The following is a 20975-nucleotide window of genomic DNA, read 5'->3' on the forward strand; positions in this document are numbered from 1 at the left end:
ATGCTCCACTGAGGGCTATCAATAACTTTGAAAAAGCTAAAGAGTTTTGCTTAAATATTTGGCTCTGATGATCTGCGATTAGACTTTTTTGTTCAAACATAATATTCTTTTAATTCTTACAAATTACTTAATATATTAAATTATTTTTATTCACTTATAAAATTAAATATTTTAAGGCAAGCAGTAACCTAAGCGTCATAGCTTCTAGCGAGGCTCAAACTGGTATCTACTGGGAGGTTCGTGTGGTTAACGACGAAGTACGTTTCGAACTGTTGGATAGTATTAGAAATAGTACGACATTAATTAGCGTAAAAAAAACTCCTGGTACGTGGCATTTCCTGAACGTTTCCTATCAAAATGATGAAATTAGCGTTAATATTGACAAGAAAGGTAAAACAGAGAAAGTTGGAGATTTAAAATTTGCCATTGGGGATAAAATTAAAATTGCCGCTGGATCTAGGAGTAATGCCGGGCTTGTTGGGTAAAAAAGTGAATCTTAAATAAAGCGTATATTTATTAATTAATAATATTTTAGATGCATGAGAGATATAGAAGTTAATGGAGTGCGACTTGAACCACGGGGTGTCCTACAGACAGAACGAGTAGTCGGAGAAGTTACTTTGGACGATTGCAGGTAGTTGAAAGAAATTCAAAATGTACTTTGGTAAGTATTAAGAAGTACTATTAAGATTTGTAGATGCTTGTCAAAGGCCAAATACGTGTGAACATGGAGGAAAATGCTCAGTGAAAGAAAACCGATTGACTTGTGATTGCACTAACACCGGCTATATAGGAACTAATTGTCATTTTGCTTTGTACAGAAAGACCTGTGAAGAGTTAGCGCTATTAGGTAATATTTTATTATTAAAAAAGACAAGTTTGGTCAGCCTAGGTTTTGGATGCGGAAATAGCCATGGATTCGCTTGCAAAGGAAAATCATAGGCAAGCCTTTAAGTTAAAGAGAGAAAGACAATGCTTCATCGATTTTTCATCGATTTTTACTTGCTTTGCCCGCTGAGAGGGAAGAATGTATTTGTATGTATTAAACGATGACATCCATGTGCTATTTGGGTCTTAACAACTAAATTTAGAATATTGAAAAACTAGAATTAGTAAACAAAATTTTTGTTTAAATCCAACGTGTGCTCAGGAGCAAGGGGGGTGTTTTGTTAACATATTCACCGATTCTCTGTTGTCAAGTTTACACACATTTTTAGAAGAGGTAATTGTCAGCTTTATATTACACATAATTATAATAATGTTAATTTAACTCATTGATTCTGGTTTAAAAGTAAAAAGTAGAAATAAATATAATATCTATTCTAAGTGCAAAAATACCATCTTCGAAAAAAAAAATTAACATTTTCATTTCTAAAACCCCTTCTAAAAAATTTGGAATGGCAACGCCGCAAGCAAAAGCTGATGTCATGTTGCAAAATGTCATCTTGTCAAACTGCTTTGTGTTTACATTCGGCATTTCTGAAGTTCTGTGGTTTTTTGTTTTTAGTTGAAAAAGGTGTCATTTGACTGTTTTTGTGAACTGTTATGATGGTAAAAAACTTGTGCTGTTTGTGCTGCACCATGCGAAAAAGGCGATTCAGGCCGATCTTGGCTGGGATTCTAACTAGGATTCGACTCGATCTCGATACGATCACTACTTCGAATTCGATCGCGACTCGAACGGTCGTGACGAGAAGGGTGATTCTAAATTTCAATCGTCGGCTAAACTCGTTTTATTTGATTTGATTGTAGGATTGGGTGGTTAAAACCATATATATATAAAGGTCTATACGAATAGTCGGGAGCAAAACTTGAAGCCACTACTGAAGGACAGACATACAAAGTCGCATAAGACCCTCCTTTATTCAAACAAGTTAGTTCTGCGCAGGTCTCAAGAAACTCACTATTATTGGAGCTATTGGACCAATGAAGTTCTTTCAAAATTTTTGTTTTGAAATTTTTGATTATTTGAAAAATATGGCCAGGGTCAGAGAAAAGTGCTCGGATGAGCAGAAAATGAAATAGATACTTTGTTTAGGTTTTGACAGAATTTTCTTTTCACAAATTATGAGTGTTGTGTGCATTTAGATTGAATTATCAGTAGAAAAGATTGGTTTTAATTTCATATTTATGTTTTGGATTTTGTTTTTATTGACAAATGTAGTGCCTGTTGTTGGTGTTGTGACTTGTGGCAGTAATGCAGTTAGGGACAAGTTATCTATTAAATAGCTCTCTTGGTCCCAAGAGGAAGAGGCATCGACGGTAAATCGAGTCAAAAGGTAAATACAGGAAGAAAAGCGAAAATGCACACTCAAACGAAAACCAAACAAAAACACACAATAATGGCGGAATCTGCTCGCTTTGACCCAGTTTGACAACGACCCCGTTTCCTTTCGCGCTCCTGTCAGTCCTATCCAATAAGATTTTAGAATATCGGGCCTGCGCACAAGACATATGTTTTATTAAAGGATAGACTTATGCAAAAAAAGCATAGGCTTTTATTTGCTATCCTTTAATGTTTGCGTCAATATCCACTCATTGCGTGAATGGCGAATTATTCATATAGAAACTTTATATGTATATAGTTAAAACCAAAAGTAAATATCGCTTCATACAAGCGACATTTGGTATTTAATTAGAGACGTAAAATGACGTCATCGGTTTAACCGCCAGTAACCCTGCTTAGGAGGAAAGTTATAGCGGTTGACAGACGGTTGATAAATAAAAAAAATCGAAAACGGATTGTATAAACAAACAAAAACTACTATATTATTGTATTTATTTGCCAAAACATACAAAAATATTAATTATTAATACAATATTTTTTAAAAACTGTAAAACCACAAGTCGGTTTTCTTCAAACTCCATCCAGAAGAATAATGAAGTTTTAAGAACAACGTCCATGTACACAATACAGCGCCACAGAATATACATGTAAACAAATAACCGATCGACCGCAATATTAAAACATCCCATCTAAGCGATAGCCTTAACTGTGACGTCATTTGACATTATTGACAGTAACCGTTGCAGTAGTTTTGCTAATTCCAAATTTTAAATCTTGTTCAATGCTTCCTTGGTAACAATTTGTGGCATAAAATTTTGACATACTAAAACTGCGCATTCAATAGTAACTCTACTTCCTCTGCCTCTATTATTAACAGAAGGTTGTAGAAAATAGCGTCGAATTAGATCCATTAGTGTACGTGCACACAGGACGCGATGAAGCGATAAGCTTTGCTATGAGATACGATGCTATGCGATGCTATGCTTTTGATTACTTGCTATATTTTGGTTGTGTTTTAATAGAAGGCGATAAACAAAAGCGTAGTAACTTTCAAACTTCTGCCTGCGTCAGTTCCAGCTACCATGGAATTATTATTATTACTAGTAGTAGAAAATTCATTTTTATGATACATGTATATAAAAAAAATGAAAAGTAAAAAAAATAAATGGGTACATGAAATTTATAGTGAACGATTAATCTACGAAGAATTTCATCATTTGTTCTCCGAATTAACCCTATATCCTGACAAATTTCGAGAATATTTCCGAATGTCTTTGGAAACAATCATACTTATTGAAAATGCTATAACACCATTAGTGGAAAAAGTGACAACAAACTGAAGGGTTTCAATCAGCGTTAAAGAACGCCTTGCCGTAACGTTAAGGTAAGAAAAAAATGCTTAGATATATGTGAGTACTTAAATATTTTATGTCAAATTCGTTACAGTTATTTTAGAAAAATAAACAAATAGAAATGTAAACGTATAAAATATGTATTTTTTCTTCAGAGGAGAATTGTGTAAGAACTATTTGTTTTTGTGGAATAAGCGGGTGAAGCCAATGGTGTTGCCACAAAAGTGTGTGTCATTTGAGGCTGATGAGTTGGAATATTATTGGCAAAACTTTCAAAACGCATTTTTTTTAGCGGTGTATGGAAACTCATAAGAAAGTGATAGTCATCATCCTGAGTAATCTGAGATTGTGTCGATAAAACGAAATTATTTGCTTTAAGAACGTCAATTTTTTATTGCTCTAATTTTAGAAATTCTTCTATATCAAAGTCTTCTTTTCTTTTAGCTGCTCTTTTTGCAGGACGTTTTGGCGGATGCCCACTGTCAGTTGGCTCTTGACGTACATTTTTATCTGAACTAGTAGTTGCAATGGTTTGGTTGTTGTGATCAGATAATAGTTGTTCTGATTCAATTCTTTCATCCGGAGTAACAGATGTCTCATCGTCGATGTCATCAGGAAATAAATGATCATTAGATAGATCTTCGTTTAGTTGGCTTGCGTTATCGTCAGTGGGTAAGTTGCCAGTTAGCTGTCTCCGAGACATTTGATCCTTAAGGAGCCATAAAATCTTAAACTAAGTCCACTTTGAACTAAAGTTTGAAGGAGTTTTGTCTCCAGATTTAGATTTCGGCAACTTCTTCAGCTAATTTCTGAAGACATCTCGTAAAGATTTCCATCTTTTTTTAGCAGCTTCTTCTAAAAAAAAAAGAATAAAATTGTATGTCTTCAAAAAGTATGTCTTGTTTTTATGAATCAATTATTAGTTAAAAATTTAACAGTAGAATGTTGACATATCTCTTAACATATCACTACAGATAATTCACTAAGGGCCAGTTCTATAAACCTGGTATAACTTTTTTCCTGGAGTAATTACTATGACAACGATTATTGAGACAATTGTAATTTTAGCAATTATTCTAAAAATAAACTTATACCATGGCCTTAGTGATAATAACACACTAATTGATTCGCCTTTTTCCAGGTTAATGGCGACAGGTGCCTCTTATAGAAGCCTAGCCAACTACAAATTTCTGACCATAGATGTGAGTGCATATGGAAAAAAAATATAAAGTTTAATTTACCCAAGACAACAACATTCCCTGATTCAGACATAGAATTCCCGTTCTATTTGATTGGAGATGAAGCATATCCGTTGACACATTTCCTAATACGACCATTTCCTCAAAGGCAACTCACAGATGAAAATGAGAATTTCAACCGTAGGCTATGCAGAGCTCGGAGGTGTGTGGAATGTGCAGTGTTCTAGTGGCTAGGTGGAGAATATTAACGAAAGCAATAGAGACCGATCCTTCCTTAGCAGAAATCTTAATTAAATGCGCTTGTTTGCTACACAATATTTAAGTATTGTGTAGCAAATAGTAATAAGTTTTTTTTTTAATATAAAATAAACTAATGTAAATAACATGTTTAACTTACTTGAAACGTTTAGTTCTGCAGCTACCTCCTGCCATAATTTCTCAATTTTGTCCCGATCTCGATAGCCTTTGTTTTGTTGATCCCATAGTGGATGACGCACTCGGACTGCATTTATTAATTTTTTTGCATCCATACCACACGGAATACGGACAAATATAACTAGACAATAACTAGCAGCGCGAGGACCCAAGCGATTAAAATCAAACTTGCTTGAAAATCAAACAGGCGCATGAGATCGCGTTGCATCGCATCGCATCTTAAAACAGCAACAAGCGCGCTGTTTGAACGCTTGCTTTTGATTTTAGAGGTTTGTATTAATCGCACCGCATCGCATAGCATGGCTTATCGCTTAATCGCGTCCTGTGTGCACGTACACTTAGTTGTTGTGTTTAAGTAAGCTTCTTGATATACTAATTAAAACCTAGTAAGACTACTGGTAAAAAATCAATGAAACAAATGCACGTATTAAATAAGGAAGAATTCGTCTGGTGCATACGATATACCCCAGCGTGTCGTCGACAAATCGTTGAAAACTAGGCAATCCGCAAGACACTCACGATTGAAAATTTTATTTAGAATCAGTCATATCGAGTAATCGTGTCGAATCATAATTTTAGAATCCCAGTACTTTTCACAAGTAAATACCGATACTGTCATAACATCAAATCAAGCGAGAACCGTCATCATAAACGTAGAAAAGAGGATAATAGAAATAAAATATTTACTTTCCATAAAAATGCTTTTTATTAGATAGATACCTTTACTCTAATGAAGTATGTTAAATAAACGCATAAAGAGTTTATAAATCGTAATATTGTTTATCATTGTATTCATAATTTATTATTAATAAATATTTATCATGTATATATTTTTTGGCGACGTTACTGGTAAAGGTTCCTTGTGTTGGTGGAATCAACAATGCGATCAAGTTCCGATGCTGTTCCCTTTTTCTCTATTATACGTTAACTGTATTCACTTTGAATATTGACTTCTTTATAGAGTATCTTATCATATTTTATTAAAGATAAACAGTAGTATTTTCTTGTGCCTGTCAAAATAAATGACTAATTTTTATGATAATATAAAGTGTTTTGTTTGCGATTTTTACATAAGCATTTGGCATCATTTCATCAGAGATGTTAGAAGCAGACAAACTGCCCATAGTTCCACGGCAATCCTGATTCTAGCCAATTTCAATATTCTAAGCAACTAAATCTCCGTTGAATTATTGTTTGTTTATTGCGTATTGGTTATAGCATGGCTACCTCGCAATAAATTAAAAACTCATCAAATTGTCGAAAATGATTCCTTGTTGGGTCACACAATACCCGAAACCTATCATAAAACTTCGACCTCATATTCGATAGTATTATTCGTATTACAGAATTATAAAAGCCAAGTGTTTGCCCTTGACTCCTCTAAATTTGTAGGTAAACATTTTTTTTAACTGTTTGACTGCGTGAACTTGTTGACGCGTGTACTCACTAAGAAATTGCCCAATTACTTCTTCTACACAATTATTTGCCAAATAGCAGGTAAGAAAATAAATTTTTGGGTCAAGGTAAAATATTTTCTATTTTTTGTATTAAGAAATAAGAAAAATCTGAGCATACGTCATAAATTTTCGCCATATGACACACCACTCGGGACCAATTGAACGCCCGATTCCTGCCAATCTCTTTTACCTTTGGGCCTTTAATGCGTTAAATAAATAAATAAATAGCACTTGATTTCCAACAGTCACCCACTCACAGGAAATACAAAAATGTAGTTAATTTATAAAGAAAACTATAAGAAAATTAAACAATAGATTACAAAAGTGTACATACATTGCACCTACTATAATAATAAGTCTAAATAGGAAATCAAGACATTTTAAGCCAAGAAAAAGGTAGATAAACCAAGGAAAAGCAATACACACAAATAATTATTAATAAAATAATTGAAATTTATTTACAATAATATGTTTTTCTTAATGGATTCCAGCGAATCCAAAAATAAATCTATCTAGCAATTATGTTTCTGTTTGGACACTCTCAGTAGAATATTAATGGGTATCTTGAATTTCTTCTTGGAACACAAAGAGTTACTTCACTTAACAGATTTACACAGTTCATTTTATTATTCAACAATTAAAAAAAAATTAAAGGGCAATCACTTAAAAGGTTAAATTCGGATCCAACTATAGTTAGTAATGGTAACGACTTTTCTCTTTTAATTTGTGACTAACTATTTCTTATTACAAGTTAATATGTTCATTTCCGCACTCAAGACCTCAGTTGGCCAGGCCGGTATATCGCTGACTAACTTGTTATGTGGATTTTTTGTAATATTATTTATATAATAGGATATACAAAACCAGATGTGTATCTGATAGATATTGATGGAAATGGAAGATTTCCACCTGCTCACGTGAGATGTGAATTCCAAAGTATCGAGGAGTCAACCAAAACTATTGTGGAACACAACTTACCTAGCCAGATGGATGTACGATCTCCATCCGAACAAGATTTTAGGTAAATCATTTATAATAAATATTTTACCAACATTATCCTTAAACTAGTTTTAGCATAAAATATAGAGAATTTAACGCAGACATGTTACAAGAACTGGTTTCTCATTCTCTCAACTGCAGTCAGTATATAAAATACGATTGTTTTAAAGCGCCACTAGAATTACATTCCACTACCTGGTTTATATCATCTGCCAATCAGACTGTCGACTATATTGGTGATGTCAAAAGGTTAATTGGAATATTTTTTATAGTATGTATTTAAATATAATTTTTAGAGGAACTTGTCCCTGTTCAATTGGCCGAAAATGCGAAAATCCGACCCAATGGTGCAACTGTGATGATGTCACCGATGATAAATGGAATAGTGATGAGGGGTATTATACCACAGGTAATGACAATTTTTTTTATTAAAAGTAATAAAATAAATAGGAAAACGTTTTTTTTTTTTTGAAACAGGTGATAGCTTAGGAATTACAGAAATGTATTTCTTACAACAACCCAATTTGCCAGAAGATGCACTTGGAAGAATTACACTGGGACCACTTGAGTGTGTGGAAACGAGTAAGTTATATTTAAAGTATTTTGGTGATTACAACTTTTTGTTAAAAAACTTACGTTAGACTAACTCTAACTTTTAAAGATTTGTGCAGTTTGGCTGCAGTTGCTTTTTCCAGAGCAGGAATTTCGTCATCCATATTTCATCCATTATAGATTGTTTGGAAGATCCGCTTTATCTATTGATAATTTGTTTATTTGTAATAAGATTTAAGAATAGTACTGCTTTGCCAGCTGTAATAAATTGTGGAATAACTGATCACCGTCCAATCTTAAAATTAGTATATGTTACCAAAAAATAGTTTAAAAATTAAAGAGTTCGGTACTAGAGGATATAGTATTTGTATATATAATAGGATAGACTATGTCACATTACAAAATTAAATTAAGCATATCGAGTGGGACTTTCTTTATGATCATGACATTAACGAGGGTACAGAAAGATTCATTAATATTTTAAGGACAACAATGGCAGACTGCACAAACACCGTCCTCAACGTTTATAAAAATAAAGAATGGATCACATCAGAGATAGTGATTTCCATAAAAGAGAGAGAGAGGCTAAAAAAATATTCAGACTGCAATAATGAAAATGCTACGACATATGAGAGGTATCGTTAATACAGAAATAGTTTGACAAATTTAATTAAAAAATCAAAGTTTATGTTTTTTTCTAAAATAAGTTGTTAAATTGTAATAATAATGTACGAAAAACTTGGAATGTAATTAAAGGCATAACAAATGAAAATGACAACCAAAAGCATATTTCAATGATTAAGGAACGGGAAAATATTGTCTATAATGGGGTCAGATAGCAAATATTTTTATTGACTTTTTTAAAACTATTGGAAAGGATATGGCAGGTAAAATTAGCCACAATAACTTTAAGTTTAAAAAAAAATTGGAAATTCTCTGTTTTTGGAACCCATAACTAATAATAAATTGGTATGTTTAGTAAGTTCCTTAAAAAATAACTCATCACTGGAAGATGAAAGAATTAGAAGCATAAAGGCTTATTATTATTATTTTAAATTATTCGTTTTTACAAGATATATTTGTTTTTTAAACATTTTCTTCAAACATCACGTTCTGCATTAACTTATGAGACAGATTTATTTTGTACGATATGGTACAGCTCAGTGATGCGTTTTTTTTTTCAGATACGCAAAGGTTTGTGGTGACATTTACAACAAGTCAGTCTTACATTGAAGTTCCAGGATGGCGAAAGGGAGATCTAGCATTTTCTTTTAGAACAACTGGAAAAAAGGCGATATTGCTTTATCAACCGCCAATAAGACCCAACTATCCCAGTTTTATGATAGCATTAACTAGCGGTATGTAAAACTTAGATAAGTAGTTGAAAGATACACATACTTTTAATATACTACGTGTCGAGTGCTATATTCGACACGGTCTCTCACTCCTTGCTATTAAGGAAACTGGACTGTAGTGTGGTGAGAGGCCGTGTGTTAGATCTTTTTAAATCATATTTGGAAAATCGTATCCAAAAAGTGCGATGTAATGATACATTAAGTAGCGAAACGGTCATCAGCACTGGAGTACCTCAAGGCACAGTGCTGGGACCAGTTTTATTTTTAATTTACATTAATGAATTGGGACAATTGCTGAAGAATGATTCAATTATTTGCTTTGCCGATGACACTGCAATGACATTTACAGATAACATTTTTGAAAGCTAAACAAGGCAGCGTTTTACAAAAATAGATAAGTAGCAATAAAATAAGCCTAAACGTTGTAAAAACTAAATTTATAAATTTTTTTAAACCGCTGCCGATCAACCCGAACAATCTGATATTAAAATTCATGCCACAACCTGTAATTTATTAAATACTTCTTGTACCTGTCTAAGTATATAGAAAACAAATAAAATTAAATATTTAGGCTTATACAGGGTGTTCATTTGAAAACTTCCCACCACGGACTTGTCGAAAACCACTGTTTAAAAAAAAACGCCAAAATACGTCAAAATGTTTGTCAAGGGGGACAACTTTCTAACCTAAAATTACTTCACACCCTTTCACCCTCTGCCCCCCAGGGTCATCCCCTTAAAAATTTTAAATGGCGAGGGGTATCGAGTAATAGCTTGTTTAAAAGGTCTTTCAAAGTCTTTTATTTTGACGTTTGATTTTTTTTAATCGGTCGATTCGTTTTCGAGAAAATTGGAAAAATCTTTGTTTATCTTAATTTGTTCAGATAGAAAACAAAAAGATGAAAATATCAGTTTTTATTTCAATAAGTGTTCAAAATGTTGCCCGTTTTTGGCCAAACAATGATATAGGCGATGTTCAAATTCCTGACGGACATTTTCAAAAACATGTTGTGGGATATCATGGCAGCTGTCGATGATGCGTTGACGAAGTCCATCCAAACTTTCAGGTTGGGGAGTAAACACAATAGATTTCAAATGACCCTATAGAAAAAAGTCTAACGGCGTTATATCAGGAGATCTAGCAGGCCACTCTATAGGCCCCCTTCGGCCTATCTATTTATCTGGAAACTCGTCGTCTAGCCATTGCCAAACGGGAAGAACATAGTGAGGAGGAGCGCCGTCTTGCTGGAAATATATTACAGCCTCATCAAGTATAGGGTTTCCATCATCATCGATTTGGTTTTCAATGGATTCAGTGATAAGCGAATTGATTTTCCAACATATTCAAATAAATCTAGGTGATTTTAACATTGATATATCTAAATTAAATTACAGTCATGCAACTCAGCTTATTTCTTTGTGTGAAACTTTCGATTTGAAGCAACTTATAACCGAGCATACTCGTATGACCAACAACACTAGTTCAATTATAGATCTTATTTTTACAAATCATGTTGGCATTTTGAAATCTGGCATAATAAGCTCTACATTTTCTGACCATTTTGGCGTTTTTTGTGAATTTAATGTGACGGAGTCTATTGTACAACCGCACATTGTATCTTATAGATCCTTAAAAGATATAAACCTAAACAACTTTCAAGAAGATTTGGAGGCTGTTCCATTTCATTTAATATATGAATTCGAATCCATAGATAATAAGATACATTTTTTAAACAATAATTTACTCAAATTATTCGACAAGCATGCTTCTATTAAAACTATAGTTGTTCGAAAAAAAAAAGATTCTCCGTGGCTGATAGATAATATTAAACTATTGCAAAAATTAAGAAATAAGGCATTAAAGGATTTTAAAACAACTAAACTGCCAGCTAAATGGAATTATTACAAACAGCTTAGAAACTATACAACAACAGCGATTAGAGCGGAAAAAAGGGCTTTTTATAGTGATAAACTTGAGAATTGTACATACAAGGACAAGTGGCGTGAACTAAGAAAAATATTGCCATCAAAGCAGAAGCAAATTCCTAAATCTTTTGTAAATACCAACAATTTTAATTCATATTTTATAGATAGTACAAGAGTGACAAATATTGATAATTGTGATGAGTTAATTAATTTTTATGATCAGAATGCATTACCAACCTTAAATAAGTTTTCTTTTCATCCCACTGATTATAATACTATTTCTGCAATTATATTTCGTATTAAGTCTAAAGCATTCGGGGTGGATAATCTTAATATTACGTTAATTCAACTATGCTGTCCTTTTATTATACCATTTATTTTACATATTGTTAACGAGTGTATTAATAAAAACTACTTTCCCAAATGCTGGAAAGAAGCCTTTGTGTTGCCATTGCCGAAAGTGCATAATCCAACAGATTTTAGTCAATTTAGGTCTATCAGTATTTTACCAACGTTTTCAAAAATTCTCGAACGCATTCTAGACTCTCAAATTCGTAGCTTTCTTAATAATAATGATATTTTACCACCTAAGCAATCTGGATTTAGAACAAATTATAGTTGTACTTCGGCTATGGCGGACGTTATTGATGACGTAATTCGGGCTAGGGATGAGGGTAAGATTTCTGCTCTGGTGTTGTTGGATTATACTAAAGCTTTTGATTTCGTTAGCCACTCAATTTTAAAGTCTTTGTTTCATTATATTGGCTTTTCTGATGCTGCTATTAATTTAATTGCCTCTTATTTAAATAATAGGATTCAACGTGTTAAAATAGATAACGACATATCTGATCCTTTGGAAGTTGAAAGTGGTGTGCCTCAGGGTAGTATTTTAGGACCCTTGTTTTTTATCATTTACACGTCTAGATTTTATCTTCAATTAAAGCATTGTGCCCATCATTTTTACGCAGACGACACGCAGTTATATTATTCATTTTTACCAGGAGATTTTAAAATGGCTGAGTTTAAAATTAATCAAGATTTACAAGCTATTTGTGATGTTTCTTCAAAGCATTTATTAAAATTAAATCCTTCGAAGTCATCTATAATGTTCATAGGTAATCGAACTAATGTAAATAATATTTTAAATGGTATAAACATTAAATTGGGGGACGAAAGAATTCCAGTTGTTGACAAATGTAAGAGTTTGGGCCTTATAGTAGATAATAATATTCGTTTTAAACATCACGTGTCTAATATTCTTAAAAATGCATATCTTGCTTTGAAATTAATTTATTTGCATAGACACTATTTAAGTAAAGATATTAAGAAGCTTTTATGTGATTCATTGGTCCTTTCACAATGTAATTACTGTGATGTAGTGTATGGCTGGTGTCTTGATTATGAGGATAGGGGTGGACTGCAAAAGCCCAAAACTCTTGCATTCGACTAATATTTGGCATTCGTAGGAGAAACCGCATTTCCCATAAACTTCACGAACTTGGATGGCTTAATATGCATAATCGAAGAATTGCTCATTCTTTAATATTTTTTTATAAAATTTTAATATATCGTAGTCCGCCCTATCTCTATCAAAAAATAACTTTTAGAAATGATGTACACCATTTAAATTTAAGAAGAAATACTATTCTCATTCCGAGACATAAAACACAGTTATTTAAACGATCATTTTCTTACAATTTTGCTTATCAAATAAATTCTTTAAATTTGGGTCCGGACCAATTATTAATTTCTTGTAATACTTTTCGTAGGAGGATGATTGTAAATCTAATGAATCAGCAGGGTATATAATTTAAGTTCTTTTTTTTTTAACTTTTTGAATGGTTGTTTTCTTAAGTAATTTATTACAATTTTTGGTATTGGGATCATTTTATTTATTTATTTATTGTCTGCAATAATTTTTCTATTTTTTGTTATTTAACAAAAAATTTAATCTGTTTTTTGGGTATTTGCAGTGTGTATTGTTTTGCTTGATGTTAAACTGTCAAATTTAGAATTTAGAACTCTTATGTAGTATTATGTAGGTTTATTAGGTATATGATTAAAGAAAAAGCTGTATTTAATCAGTTATTAGTTAAGCGTTACTGTTAATGAGCGTTACTGAAATTACCATTTTTTTTTAATGAAGTGTGGGGCCACAATGTTAAAGACCAGAATCTGCCATGGCAGAATTCTGAATTTGTAGGCCTTTTATTTGCGTAAATTTATTGCTAGATTTTGTAAACTTGTATTTTTTTTGTTTCTTCTATGCAAATAAAAAATATTTATTATTATTATTATTATTATTATTAAATGTCTTCTTTTAAATTTCCGTTTATAAATAATGGCCCAATCACTTTATTTCCTATAATGCCTGCCCATACATTAATTTTTTGAGGGTACTGGGTATGCCTTTTTACAAATGCATGAGGATTTTCATTGCTTCAATATCTACAGTTATGCTTATTAAAAAATCCATTTAGATAAAATGTGCATTCATCGCTGAAGCAGATATTCTTTACATGAATAGTATTATCATTAATCGCTTCAGTTATTTTTTCACAAAACTCAGCTCGCCTATTGAAATCGTCTTCGGTTAACTCTTGCAATATTTTCATTTTAAATGGATGAAATTTATAAAGTTTGGTAACTGTGTGAATAGAGCCTAATGAAATATCAGTGGCAGCAACAATTTTGGTAATGAAGTATTAGGATTTATTTCAAAATGACCCTTCAACTTAAGCGGCTTTATCCAAAATTCGGCGATGATCACGTTTTTTATTTGCAACAGATCCAGTTTCAGTAAACTTAGTGACAAGGTCTAAAACATACCTATGCGAAGTTATCTTCTCCGGATGTCTGGCGTTAAACGTGACGGCAGTTTGCCGAGCACATTGATTTTGGGCGTCCTAAATTTAAATAATTTTCACTCTTTCGGCTAGTGTGTAAACCATTTTGAAAGTAAAATCTTCAATTCAGCAAATAAATTTTCACTATTCCAAGACTGTCACAAATGTAACTGGCGGCAAAATAAATTCTTTATTTTCCTTAGCAACTATATATAACTAAGCAGGTATAACAATAAATACAGTTCGCCCAAGATATTCCAGGAAAAAAATTCAGGTTGTTATTTAGTCTTTTCCACGTCTAATCTTCGGAATTGCTGTTTATGTTGGTAGTTTCCGTTTTAAATTATAAACCAATTGTAGATTTGGCAAACCCTAACGGGCAAGATTTTGAACACTTATTGAAATAAAAACTGATATTTTCATGTTTTTGTTTTCTATCTGAACAAATTAAGATAAACAAAGATTTTTCCAATTTTCTCGAAAACGAATCGACCAATTAAAAAAAATCAAACGTCAAAATAAAAGACTTCGAAAGATCTTTTAAACAAGCTATTACTCGATTTCCCTCGCCATTTAAAATTTTTAAGGGGATGACCCTGGGAAGCAGAGGGTGAAAGGGTGTGAAGTAATTTTAGGTTAGAAAGTTGTCCCCCTTGACAAATCTTTTGACGTATTTTGGTGTTTTTTTTAAATAGTGGTTTTCGATAAATCCGTGGTGGGAAGTTTTCAAATGAACACCCTGTATATTGATCAACATCCTCGCTAGAATGAGCATGCTATCGAAGCGGCGAAAAAACTTCGAAAACTATATTACAAACTTGACCAGTTTCGAAACATTCTAAATGGAAAAACAATAAAAATAGTTTATAATTCCCTTGTAGAGTCTATTTTAAGATACTGTTTACCAATTTGGGGTGGTTTTTGCGAAACTGCATTGCAGGTATTAAAGGCGTGCCAAAACAAAATCTTATAGATAATTCTATATAAAAATATCCAGTATCCTGCAAGTAATCTTTATTCTGAATTTAATGTTTTAAACCTAATATGTTTATTTGTAAGTACAAGTCTTTATTTCTACAAAAAAATAAAACAGATTTTCACTGAGCTTGATCATCATTATAGCACCCGTTCTAAAAGAAATAATGAATTAAAATCCTATTTTTTTAACAAATCTCATTTGCAAGGAAATATTTTATTTCTGCTTCCGAAAATTCTTAAGATTTTTACCGCAAAAATATAGAACTAACATAGTTTATTACACGAAATTATAATAGTTTTAAAAAGTTATTGATAAATTAATTCAAAGTGCATTTGTTAATTATTTTTGATTATCAGTTTACGTAGCTGCCATTTGTCATAAAATATAATCGAACGTGAAGTGGCGACTTTCAGGTCGATTTACTGAATTTTTAATTTCTTCCTAGTTAATACTTGTGCCTCCTCCACTCCTCTGCTCCTTATAGTAGAATAACATATTTATTTACTTACGAAGGAAATAAAAACCTTTTTTTTGTCTTTATATCAATGTAGGAAATGAAAAAATTTGAACACAGGCCTAATTTGTGGTCTAGTAAAATTTTTCGTTTCATTCTAATGAATTCATTGTTTAATTGAGATAATATGAAAAATAAGAATCACATTAATTTTTGTTAAAATATCTATAGTTAGTACTATGAATTATATTATAACTTTTAAGTTGTGTCAATAAATTGGATGGTGTATTTGTGAAAATTTCCGTAATATATTCCGTAAAGAGTTGTGGAAAAGTAGGATAAATTTCCGAGAAAAAAATTGAATGCAACAAGATTTAATATCCCAGTTGTAACCAGTTGGATTAATGATACTTTGTACAAAGTGCTTTTCACTAATTGTACTATATTATTTACCTTACATTGCCTCACTATTGCACTCATTCTAGAACCAGGTAGTGGATGCAAGTTTAAAATGCCTTTAGTTTATTTATATTCAGTTTAATTTAATGATTTGGTGTTGTAAGAACATCTGCCTTAAAAGAAAATTAAATTTGTTGAAGCTTTTTGGAATTTACCTTTATTTTGTGTTAGACTTTCAGCTTACTTTCAATTTTACTCTTAATACTGGAGTGTCGAAGGAACTTGTAATTGATTCGGGACGACGTCTTAACGGAGGAGAATGGCATAAATTATGGATCGATTACAATAAGTATCACGTGAGGTAAATTTTTTTTATTGTATGTATTATTGTATTTTTTTATTGTCACATTGACTATTACAGATTTATGATAAATCTGGACTATCAAATGGTCGATCTTAAACCAGAGGAGGAGTTCGGGCCTTTTGAAGGATCTATGTTTATTGGAGGTGCACCATCGTAAGTTTTTTTTTCAGAAGCACTTAAGTCATTCTGAAAGATTTAAATATTATTAGGGTTTTAAAAAGACTGGGTTTTATAGTGAATTATGGATTTTTTTTGTTTGACATATGATATTATTGTTGAACTTGATATATCCTTATTATAAGTTATCCTTATCCTCTTCTGGGATCTTTGCATAATCAGTTTTAGAAGTCATGTAATTCGCTAAATTCTATTGAATATTGCTAATATTTTATTCTATTTAATTAAATTAAATTCCTATTTTAATTAGGATCTTACTCTGCATATTTGTTTTAACTTAAGAAGAATCTGCCTATTGCAATATTACTATAAAAAAAAAAAATTTTAAGTGACCTTCTGGATCCAAGATCGTCCGTACACCAGGGTCTTATTGGGTGCTTCAGAGGTTTGGTTGTAAATGAGGAAATATTAGATATATACAGCTATATGAGTGTCCATCTTAGTGAGATTATTAAAGATTGTAAGCCCTCTTGTGTACCAAATCCCTGTAAAAATGGTGCTCAGTGTAAAGAACTCTGGAGTACATTTGAGTGTATTTGCCCCAACCCTTGGGCCTACAAAGGACAGCATTGTGAAACTAGTAGGTTTTTAATGAAAATAGAAGAAACAATATAATTATTTTAATATTTTTTATTTTAGATATCAATACAAATGCAGTTACATTTACCCTTAGTGAATCTTACATTCACGAAAGCTACTTTATGAATGAAACCGAAGAAGAAAAAACGATTTTAAGTGACATTTTTAAAAAACGCATCCTAATTAATTTACGAACTTACGATAATAATTCGTTAATCTTATATGCTAATGACCATTTGAATAATTTTGTTCATTTGCATATTATTGATGGTAACTACAAATATTTAACTTAAGTACAGATAATTTTCTATATTATATTTCAGGTACACAAGTAGAATATCTATTTAATCGAGAAAATACAATATACAATATAACAGTCCCTTATAAATATCTAAATAGTAGCAAATCTGTCCAAATAGCTATAGTAAGGGAAGAAAATGCTACAACAGTGTTTGTGAACGATCAGAATAGTTCGCTGCCTATTGGAGTTAAACTGCTGACAACGTATTCCAATAAACCTTGGATAAATCCTGATAAAGGTAAATATTTATCACCTACTAAAACAGAATATTATTGTAACGTTCTTACTGTTCTTTTTTTGGGTGTGAATTAAAACACTCAATACACAAAAGTAATCAACTGATTAGTTACACACTTATTACCTGCCTATATATTAGGTTGACCACTTTTTATGTGTGTTTCCAGATGTCGCAAGTTATGCCCGCCGCTCGCTCTATCCTTGTTGCACCTTTCGGTCTTTGGATATACAAAATCCAAATTGAAATACACATTTGCTACTTTCTGTTTTATATTCATAGGAAAAATCATTTTTTAATTTTAAGATAAGGTGCCATCAAAATTGAAAATATTAATTTTTAATCAAGTAATCTTTATTTTAAAATTTAAAAAAAATATTTTTTCTATAAATATAAAACAAAAAGTAGCAAATGCAGTATCATTGTTCTCAGAATATTGTTTTCTATCAAAATATATAAAAATATACCAAGTGTCTAATTCAAAATAAGAAAGTTAGTGTCATTTCCGGTTAAACAGGAAATGATGGATATGTCAAAAGAAAGAGTTTTTTTGTCAGCGAAGAAATTCTTTATGAACCCCTGGTAGTGTGGGACTCCGTGCTCGGTTACCCACTAAAACTCTCCCGCTGGGTGGTACCTAGTTGGTTCCTTGCCCTGCGGTCTTCTCTGTTGCAGTCCTATGGTGCCCCATAGGTTTAGTTCCACGTGTTCGGATTTGTTGCTTCTAGGAATTTTAGTATTTTGTCCAGTGGTGTAGTTCTTATCCTATCTGGTGAAGCTTTAGTTTCGTTCAGGACTATCACCCTAGTCTTGTTAAATACTTCGCAGAAGCATAGAATGTGAAGGGTGGGTTCTTCTTCTTTCTCACAATTTCTACATTGCGGGGTATCTACTTTTTTGAGTCTATATAAGTGTTTTCTGCGAGGTGAATTGCCTGTGATCAGCCCCGCTACCTGTCGCAGTTTTTGCCTGGAATGGCCCAATATGGTCTTCCCTTTTTGAAGAGCGGGCTGCCCACAAGTTGCTTGGAAAGTTCCAGCTTTAGCAGTTGTTCCCAGTAATTTTTATGCTCAACTTCCAATAAGTGTCTGATATCCTCTTTCCAGGTTTTATCACCACATGGTTATGGAGCTGCAAGAAGAATAATCTAACTTGCAATGAAGGGGGTTAACTCATAGGCCCAGAACCAACGTGTTGTGTTAGCGATAAAATCTGGAAAGGGGATACCAGACACTTCTTGGAAGTTAAGCATAAAAACTACTGGGAACAACTGCTAAAGCTGGAACTGTCAGCTTCATAAGCATGTGGCTGTCCATATTCTGTAATAGGAATATCTCCGGCCTGTTTTGCTCTTTGGCTAGCTCCGCGAGATCCTCTCAGCAGTTTTGTGTAGTCTTTGACCTAGTTTCAAACTGTCCTTATGCGTTTGTTGCTGCCTGGTCTCCTGAAATGATTGCGAAGATTTGATCCCTTAGCACTCACTCCTTCTACCAGTTGAACACAGGTCTAGAATACTATTGTTTTCCTGTAAGTCTGTTGCTTCCAGGTCCAGGTTCAGCGTGAGTTGCCTGCCCTGTTGTTCATCACATAGCACGTCCACTGGTACCCCAATCTTTGGTCATATGGCCGCAGTGTACTAGTGTACTAGCCGCCTTACCTAAGCCGGGTAACTTATTTTTCCAGTGGCCTTTTTCCCTTCTTAATTACAAAGGGTTTGTCTGGCTGTGTGAACTCGGTTTTGTCCGTTCTTAGTGCCGTACTCTCAAGATCCTGTATCTTGTCGAATAGTGCATTATGCCCAACTTTCGTTAAGATCATTACGCCATTCGACAATAGCCTTTTGCTCCTGATATTGCATCAGCTTGTACTACTAGTGGGCTTAGCCCTGTCAGGTTTCCTAGGGCAGCAGTCGGTGTCATTAACATCACTCCTGCCCTATTCAGACATGCTGTCCTTTGAATAAAGAGTTAAACTCTAGTTTTGTGAATATCTAAAAGAACATAAGAAAATTGGTCATACGATTCAAGTTGCTAATTTTAATTCTATTTGAAAAGAGAGTCCGCATAAAAAAAAGTTTCGTTTAATGACTGCCTTGGACCAATGACCATTATAGAAGTTGGCATCTGGCTACCGAAAGTCGCGGTCGAAGAATGCACACTGCAACGAAGGTCCGCGTCCGCGAATTATTCGGCGAAACCCGTTTCTGAAAAGTCATCATTCATCTCTTTAGGATTGGCATTAATGGGCATTAATCCTAAAGTCTGAATGCCCATGCTTTGTGCCGAGACTTAGCCAAATCATTTCCTATGCCGTACAGAATTTTCTTTTTAAAAAAAAATGCCATAAGATAAGTATCTCCTTTTTCTGATATTCCTGAATCACTAACTATGCTTAAAGCCTATCGTTCTCCTCAACTTTATGATTCTGAAATTGCAGAAACTACAAGCAATGAAAATTGGATCTATGTCTAAACTCTACTAATACACAATCTATAAGTTTTAGCTTTAGAAGACAAAAACTGTACCCGAAATCTTGACTTCGTTTGAAGATAAAGTCAAGAAAATCTTTCTCGTCTCAAAAGTGTCATAGGAGTGTCATATGCAGTATCGTAGCAGCTTTCCAAATTAGTACCTATATCTGATCTAAAAGTTCTTGAGTGTTTTTTCTCTAAATGAATATTTTAGCTCGTCATGTGTTACGCAACAAAAAGTTTATTTACACTAATAGCCTGAACCTAAAAATAACAAAGTTGTACGGATATTAATAATTTAACCAAATTTAGGCAAGTTGGCTTTGAAATATAAAATTACCATCAGGTAGACCTAGTTAATTTACAATAAATGAGCATAAACATCGCCATCTTATTCAATACATTTTTGAGCACCCTTAAGCACGCGTCTTGTAGTTTTTAAGATTGATCTTCAATTTTAAGATTTATTTCTTTTTTAAGATTGATTCAATTATTTGCCTAATATGTGTTTGAAGTTCATCAACGGTTTTGTATTTTTTCATACAATTCATTCTTTATGTAACCCCAAGAATAAAAATCGAGAGGAAATAGGTGGCCAACGAATCGGATC

The 20975-nt window shown here is 32.7% G+C and overlaps 1 protein-coding gene across 1 annotated transcript in view; it reads left to right on the forward strand.

Annotated features, from left to right (window-relative positions):
• Positions 1-20975, forward strand: part of LOC126734779 (axotactin) — a 158588-nt gene that overhangs the window by 68752 nt on the left and 68861 nt on the right. Inside the window, exons 10-22 of the mRNA XM_050438502.1 lie at positions 177-481; positions 536-634; positions 690-850; positions 7583-7751; positions 7799-7978; positions 8026-8138; positions 8207-8311; positions 9466-9639; positions 16471-16600; positions 16661-16756; positions 17110-17360; positions 17420-17629; positions 17683-17898. Coding sequence (XP_050294459.1) covers positions 177-481; positions 536-634; positions 690-850; positions 7583-7751; positions 7799-7978; positions 8026-8138; positions 8207-8311; positions 9466-9639; positions 16471-16600; positions 16661-16756; positions 17110-17360; positions 17420-17629; positions 17683-17898 — 2209 coding nt within the window. The remainder of the gene's footprint in view (positions 1-176; positions 482-535; positions 635-689; positions 851-7582; positions 7752-7798; positions 7979-8025; positions 8139-8206; positions 8312-9465; positions 9640-16470; positions 16601-16660; positions 16757-17109; positions 17361-17419; positions 17630-17682; positions 17899-20975) is intronic.

Source organism: Anthonomus grandis, chromosome 4, assembly GCF_022605725.1.
Source record: "Anthonomus grandis grandis chromosome 4, icAntGran1.3, whole genome shotgun sequence".
NCBI lineage: Eukaryota > Metazoa > Arthropoda > Insecta > Coleoptera > Curculionidae > Anthonomus > Anthonomus grandis.